This window comes from Cyphomyrmex costatus, unplaced genomic scaffold (genome assembly GCF_001594065.2).
Source record: "Cyphomyrmex costatus isolate MS0001 unplaced genomic scaffold, Ccosl1.0 scaffold502, whole genome shotgun sequence".
NCBI lineage: Eukaryota > Metazoa > Arthropoda > Insecta > Hymenoptera > Formicidae > Cyphomyrmex > Cyphomyrmex costatus.
This window is the reverse complement of record NW_017279285.1, coordinates 1,006,286-1,014,009: the sequence shown is the minus strand read 5'-3', so window position 1 is coordinate 1,014,009 and position 7,724 is coordinate 1,006,286. Positions and strand designations below refer to the sequence as shown.

Below are 7,724 nucleotides of genomic sequence, written 5' to 3'. Positions count from 1 at the left end.
GATTTAGCGATCATCGACGCGCAGCTTTCTCTGTGTAGATACACAATGTAAATTTACATAAATAATGTATGTAATGCTAATAATAAATCAGTGTTAAATTAATAACTAAAATTATTGTTATAACATACGAATGCAGAATCGAAATTTTAATTAATATTTCTATATTTAAAAATATATGTGTCTGTCTAAATACGAATGATAACTAATAACACTTCGTGTTTCAAAACATCGAATCCATCTTTTTTTGTATTTCTGCTAAATCCATTTCGTAATAACGGAAGTTTATTTCATTTAAGTTTACAGTGCCAAAAACGAAAAGATGATATCTACTTGATAGACCAATTAGTTTATTCCAATAACTTGAAGCTTTTAAGGAAGGTAAACCTTGAAGTTTTTCATCGTTTTGTGCAAGTACCAGCTAAAAATTAATATTTTTTTAAAGTGGAAGATCATACAATGACGATAAAATTTAATACTTATTAATGGAGTTAAGACTAATATAGTAATACCTATGGTATCGTCTTTAACGTAAAGAATGATTTTTGATATCTTACCGTGTTTGCATCAGATTTTGTAAAGACGTTTGTTCCCAAAATGGCACTTCCATTGTTATCAGAATAAAATATTGAATGTCTTGCTGATGCTATTTGTCCTGAAATGCTTGGTATTTTAATTGTAACTTTAGTTAGTTCATTAGCCATTTTTTTATTTGGACATTCTAGTAACGACTTGATTTTTATTTTATAAATTTTTGTTCCCGGCGTAGTAACATAATAAAGATCTAAAATATAAAAAGATATATAAAAAAGTCACAGAAATTAACAATATAATATTGATAACTTAAAATGAAATGATTTGTATTTTATATATTGTTCCAAACACGCATTAACACAACTGTACTTTTATACTTTTATATAATAATTAAGTTAATATTCTGAGTATCTGTCATGTATCTATAATAAAATAAAATAATGCAAATTACAATTAAAATAATATTCATTGTGTTAGAAAGTGAGTACACACCATCGTAAAGGGTTATTGTACTGAAGATACCGCCATCATAAGGAAATGTTTGATTTGCTACGACAGAAAGGCTTTCAGTGGGTATCATGTAATCAGATTCTACTCTGCATATACTCTTTGCACATGAGTCGTACACCACTAAACCTTTACCTCGTACATCAGACATGAATATCTGTAGGTTTTGACAAATATCTTTATGCATTTATATTAATTTTATTATAATTAAATCGTTTAAAAAGCAAAATACGAGATGTATGTATTGTTAAACGTGTAACTAAATAATATTTGTCTTGGAAAACATGTATATATTTCAAATAACAAGAATAATCAGGCTAATGAGAGCTATTCCGCGGTTATTGGTGCGACCATGTATAAGATATGTTAGAGTGTGAATATTATATACCACGTAAGTAGTTCCCCCCCCATTGCGCGCCGAACATCCGTCGAACTTAAAACGCAAATCTATTAACTACCGTAGTAATATCACAAATTTTTGATGCTTATAGCATCTATGTGATATTCTTCACAAATTCTTATTTTTCTCAGTTTTAAATTTATTTCTTTCTTTAATATTTAATTTAAGATTTTAATATGTCTTCAAACATATTATTAAGATCTTGTTAGATGCTATAAGCATCAAAAATTTGTGATATTACTACGGTAGTTAATAGATTTGCGTTTTAAGTTCGACGGATGTTCGGCGCGCAATGGGGGAGGAACTACTTACGTGGTATATAATATTCACACTCTAACATATCTTATATATGGTCGCACCAATAACCGCGGAATAGCTCTCATTAGCCTGATTATTCTTGTTATTTGAAATTTTCGAGAGTCTTCTTTAATTTATTTGATGTATATATTTGTTATTATGATTTATTTAAAAAAGAATATACTAACAATCATTTTATCCAGAAAATGCGTGCATTCACCGGGAAGATAAACGAAAGACTCCATCAAAAATCCAGTACCCGTTGTATTACTAGCAATATCTAATGGAATATAAATAGTTTTTACCAGCGTATTATCTTTCAAGTTAAAGATCAACAGTTTTGGATTACAAATCTGGTTTGGTCCAATTTTACCGGTATCCAGAGCGAAGAGGTGATTACACCTAATCTGCGGTGAAACCAAGTATTCTCTTTTTCATATTATCAAACTGATTACAGTGTTTGTGTATATATAAATATACACAATATTGAATGAATTACCGATCATTCAAATATTATTATATATAAATTTGCATAAGATGTGATAAAAACTATTGAATAAAACATTAATACTTACTTGTACCCGTATTACACTCACAATACCATCGCACGTACAATTACTATTATGCCAACTCCAATCTGGATATGGTCGTAAAAGTGGCCCTCCTGGTCCTATCTCATCTGTTATAGTCGCCAAGGTAGCAGGTGCACCATGGCCCATTTCTCTCGAAGCAGTAATGAATATTCTACCATCTATAAGGATATTATTTATAAACAAAACTTACTTGTGTTATTAAAAAATATGTTTATTACACTAATTATATGACAGTGTTATCTCTTGCATTTAACATTAAAGTATATATTAAAACTCATAAACACACAATATGATTAGTAGTTAAATATTATAGAGTAAGCTTTTGCTAATAAAGGTATTTCTACAGATAATTATTGCAACTTTTACAATTACTATGTCCATTTACCTTTTGCTTTGTCTACATCGAATAACAGGCACATAGAACGATTGTAATTGCCAGAATTTATTGCGTCTTCCTTCTGTTCGTTACTTTCCCATATGTAGTCAGCATATTTCCATTCATATTTATAATTTACTTTGATTCCAAAACTCGCAATTGTCATACACAAAATTAACAGGTCAGTAAAGAGATACCTCATTTTTAACTTTGTGTATAGGTTACAAACAATAATGTTGTCACTCAAATATTATATAAACGGAACTTTTTCTGTTACGATATGGTTTTATTTGATGTTAGAAGTTTAAATTCCTAGAAAAATATTTAACAGGTATTCTTATGATTAAATATTTATTAAAAATTAATCCATTAACAGTTATTATTTTGTGTTTGCTGAAATTATATTGTCTTACGATATAAAGGCAGAATGGAAATTTTGAATACGATCCTGTAAAGTAGTTCAAGAAGTTAGCAACACACTGTTTTTTTAGGATATCTGATGCGTTTGATCTTTTTGTTTTTATTATTAATAAAGAAAATATTGGTGCAGCTTAATATTTCTTTATGGTTCTTATAATGAATTTCATTTTATATGTTTTCAAAATGTAATGAGTCGTGTGTTTAACAGCTATTGCTCTAGACAGTTGCTTATTGAAATAGTATAGTTAATATTTTTACATGTAAATATAGAATGCAATAACCAGGCGATTTTTGAAACTGCATACGTCTTTTAAAAATAAAGTATAACTTTCGTATTGTAACAACTATACACTAATTAACACATATATTGCAAATGCAAGTAATGATCGCTTGCTACTACTTTTATAGACTATTCTGATGTAGATACCTTCAAAAGCTTCATTTTTCTACCTATATTATTAATTATGTGTTATAAAGGACTTATGATAACATCTATAATACAACATTTTTTACACTGGCTTATCAACACGTAAGTAACAACTCAATGCTTTATTTTTGTCAGTAAGGTCATCAGAAACGTACCATATTTTAATTATTAATGTTTATAGTTATGTACTGTAAGACAAGTAAAATTAATTTTTTTTTACTTTTCCTCATTAATAATCGAACAGAACAATATAACCTATACGGATCGAGAGTACATTTTGCAAGACTTCCAATCGATCTCTCTAATTGGCAGATTTTTGCCTTAATATTTTATGTGGCATTATCCTATTTGGCGTATATACCTATTTTACTCATATCTTTTAACACAAGGAGCCTTAAATATTAATACTATTACTATATGTAATTTTTACTGAAACGAACGGCTTATAGACGTCAATAATATTATTTAAACGCATATTGATAAATATCTTTTATGTAATATTTATATAAGCATTTAAAAGAAAAAATAAATTTTAATATTTTAAAACTCCAACCATTAAAGAACTGTTTGAACAAAATTAAACCGTTAAATATATTTTATTACATCTAGTCGCGTATATATTGACATTAAATGATAATAAATTTAGAAATTAACTTCCTACAATAATAGTGTAGTTTTATTAAAGAAATAAAGCACTCTCGAGAAAGTGCTTATATGTATAATGTCTTTTTACATTAATGACACTTTCGACAAAGATAAAAAAAAAATGAAATATATTTCCATTATAGTGCAATCAAAAGTTTTACGAATTCTTGAAATACAGTTTTAACAGGTTTACGGAATAAGGACACCAATGGATTTGATTTCTGTGTTTATTATTAATAAAATGGGTTTTGTTGCAGCACAACACTTCTCTTTGATTTTACAATAATTTGCATTTTTTTGTAAGGTGCAATGAATGGCTTTGGACAGTAATTATTCTTTTACATCTAATCACCCAATGCAATAAACGGCGGTAACGAGCAAGTATCTTAAATTGTGTACATCTTTTAATAATTAGAATTTCTTTCATGCAGTTAATATAACTTTTTGGCAACAGTAAAACAATATGACTGAATAATACATATAGACATGTATAATATATTAGAAATGAAATTGTGGAATTATATTAGCTATTTTTACCATTTCTTTAATCCAATACGTAAATGTTTTCAAAAGGTGACTTATTATTATTCAATCACTAATATTTAATTTCTGTAATATTCTTATCGACGTTACTACATATAATATGATTTATAATTTGTTTACATGTGTATTAATTATAATAACATCTCGAGGGTAGTACAATTTACTGATGAGACATTGGTTGATATTACTCAATGGTTACGTTTACAAGAAAGAGCAGCTTGATGACTAGCGCGCGCACAGTATTTATCTCTTTGTGAAAATTTTTTTTGTAATCGGTACAATAATAGGCGCTGAGCGATTTAGCGATCATCGATGCACAGTTTTCTCAGTGTAGATACACAATGTAAACTTACATAAATAATGTATGTAATGCTAATAATAAAACAGTTTTAAATTAATATATAACTAAACTTATTGTTATATACGGGTGCAGAATCGAAATTTTAATTAATATTTCTATATTTAAAAACATAAACGCCTGTCAAAATACGAATGATAACTAACACTTCGTGTTTCAAAACATCGAGTCCATCTTTTTTTGTATTTTTGCTAAATCCATTTCGTAATAACGGAAGTTTATTTCATTTATGTTTACAGTACCGAGAACGAAAAGATGATATCTATTTGATAGACCAATTAGCTTATTCCAATAACTTGAAACTTTTAAGGAACCTAAACCTTGAAGTTTTTCATCGTTTTGAGCAAGTACCACCTAAAAATTAATATTTTTTTAAAGTGGAAGATCATACGATGACGATAAAATTTAATAATTATTAATAGAGTTAAGACTAATACGTAAAGAATGATTTTGGGTATCTTACCGTGTTTGCATCAGATTTTTTAAAGACGTTCGTTCCCAAAATGGCATTTCCATTGTTATCAGAATAAAATATTGAATGTCTTGCTGATGCTATTTGTCCCGAATCGCTTGGCATTTTAATCGCAACTTTAGTTAGTTCATTAGCCAATTTTTTATTTGGACATTTTAGTAATGATTTAATTTTTATTTTATAAATTTTCATTCCCGGCGTAGTAACAAAATAAAGTTCTAAAATATAAAAAAATGTACAAAATATCAAAAATTTAAAAAAGTAATATTGATAACTTGAATCCAAATTACTTAAGTTTTAATTGTTATAAATATGTATTAACACAAATGTACATCATCATAATACAATATTAAATAAAAAAGAGGAATAAATGTTTTTGCAGTATAAGAAGTACGAAGTATAAGAGTTTACATATAATAGTTAAGATTCTTAATATCTGTCATGTAACTATAATGAAAAAAAATAATAGAAATTACAATTAAATTAACATTTACTGTTTTAGAAAGCGAATACTCACCATTGTAAAGGGTTACTGTACTTAAAATACCGCCTTCAAAAAGAAATTTTTGATTTCCTATGGAAGCGAAGTTTTCAGTGGGTATCATGTAATCAGATTCTACTCTGCACGTACTCTTTGCACATGAGTCGTACACCACTAAACCTTTACCTCGTATATCAGACATGAATATCTGTAGGTTTTGACAAATATCTTTATGCATTTATATTAATTTTATTATAATTAAATCGTTTAAAAAGCAAAATACGAGATGTATGTATTGTTAAACGTGTAACTAAATAATATTTGTCTTGGAAAACATGTATATATTTGTTATTACGATTTATTTAAGAAAGGATATACTAACAATCATTTTATCCAGAAAATGCGTGCATTTACAAGGAAGATAAACGAAAGACTCCATCAAAAATCCAGTACCCGTTGCATTACTAGCAATATCCAATGGAATATAAATAGTTTTTACCAGCGTATTATCTTTCAAGTTAAATATCAATAGTTTTGGATTACAAATCTGGTCTGGTCCAATTTTACCGGTATCCAGAGCGAAGAGGTGATTACACCTAATCTGAGGTGAAACCAAGTATTCTCTGTTTCATATTATCAAACTGATTACAAGTGTGTGTGTATATATAAATATACACAATATAGAATGAATTACCGATCATTCAAATATTATTATATATAAATTTGCATAAGATGTGACAAAAACTATTGAATAAAAGATTGATACTTACTTGTACCCGTATTACACTCACAATACCATCGCACGTACAATTACTATTATGCCAACTCCAATCTGGATATGGTCGTAAAAGTGGCCCTCCTGGTCCTATCTCATCTGTTATAGTCGCCAAGGTAGCAGGTGCACCATGGCCCATTTCTCTCGAAGCAGTAATGAATATTCTACCATCTATAAGGATATTATTTATAAACAAAACTTACTTGTGTTATTAAAAAATATGTTTATTACACTAATTATATGACAGTGTTATCTCTTGCATTTAACATTAAAGTATATATTAAAACTCATAAACACACAATATGATTAGTAGTTAAATATTATAGAGTAAGCTTTTGCTAATAAAGGTATTTCTACAGATAATTATTGCAACTTTTACAATTACTATGTCCATTTACCTTTTGCTTTGTCTACATCGAATAACAGGCACATAGAACGATTGTAATTGCCAGAATTTATTGCGTCTTCCTTCTGTTCGTTACTTTCCCATATGTAGTCAGCATATTTCCATTCATATTTATAATTTACTTTGATTCCAAAACTCGCAATTGTCATACACAAAATTAATAGGTCAGTAAAAAGATACCTCATTTTTACCTTTGTGTATAGGTTACAAACAATAATGTTGTCACTCAGGTATTATATAAACGGAACTTTTTCTGTTACGATATGGTTTTATTTGATGTTAGAAGTTTAAATTTCTAGAATAATATTGAACAGGTATTCTTATGATTAAATATTTATTAAAAATTAATCCATTAACAGTTATTATTTTGTGTTCGCTGAAATTATATTGTCTTACGATATAGAGGCAGGATGGAAATTTTGAATAAGATCCTATAAAGAATTTCAAGAAGTTAGCAACACACTATTTTTAGGATCTCTGGTTTGATCTCTTT

The 7,724-nt window shown here is 28.0% G+C and overlaps 2 protein-coding genes across 2 annotated transcripts; both read right to left on the bottom strand.

Moving 5' to 3' along the window:
* Positions 1–220: 220 nt before the first annotated feature.
* On the bottom strand, positions 221–2,906 carry LOC108778597 (major royal jelly protein 1-like). Its single transcript, XM_018545815.1, has 6 exons — positions 2,714–2,906; positions 2,311–2,486; positions 1,924–2,142; positions 1,024–1,195; positions 555–781; positions 221–418 (listed from the first exon to the last, which is right to left on the bottom strand). Exons 1-6 carry the CDS (start codon positions 2,904–2,906, stop codon positions 221–223), a joined length of 1,185 nt encoding a protein of 394 aa, XP_018401317.1.
* Positions 2,907–5,253: 2,347 nt separating this feature from the next.
* Positions 5,254–7,416, bottom strand: LOC108778599 (major royal jelly protein 1). The gene is made up of 6 exons (XM_018545818.1): positions 7,224–7,416; positions 6,821–6,996; positions 6,433–6,651; positions 6,087–6,258; positions 5,561–5,787; positions 5,254–5,451 (listed from the first exon to the last, which is right to left on the bottom strand). Exons 1-6 carry the CDS (start codon positions 7,414–7,416, stop codon positions 5,254–5,256), a joined length of 1,185 nt encoding a protein of 394 aa, XP_018401320.1.
* Between the last annotated feature and the right edge of the window lie 308 nt (positions 7,417–7,724).

Bases quoted from the DNA above. Each gene is read 5' to 3' on its own strand.
- LOC108778597 (XM_018545815.1), bottom strand. From the start codon at position 2,906: ATGAGGTATCTCTTTACTGACCTGTTAATTTTGTGTATGACAATTGCG. The intron at 2,143-2,310 runs GTAAGTATTAAT...GTTTCACCGCAG, and splicing joins TGAGTGTAATACGGGTACAA to ATTAGGTGTAATCACCTCTT. The intron at 419-554 runs GTAAGATATCAA...ATTAATTTTTAG, and splicing joins CAAAATCTGATGCAAACACG to CTGGTACTTGCACAAAACGA.
- LOC108778599 (XM_018545818.1), bottom strand. From the start codon at position 7,416: ATGAGGTATCTTTTTACTGACCTATTAATTTTGTGTATGACAATTGCG. The intron at 6,997-7,223 runs GTAAATGGACAT...ATATCCTTATAG, and splicing joins CGATGTAGACAAAGCAAAAG to ATGGTAGAATATTCATTACT. The intron at 6,259-6,432 runs GTTAGTATATCC...CAAAACCTACAG, and splicing joins ATTTTCTGGATAAAATGATT to ATATTCATGTCTGATATACG.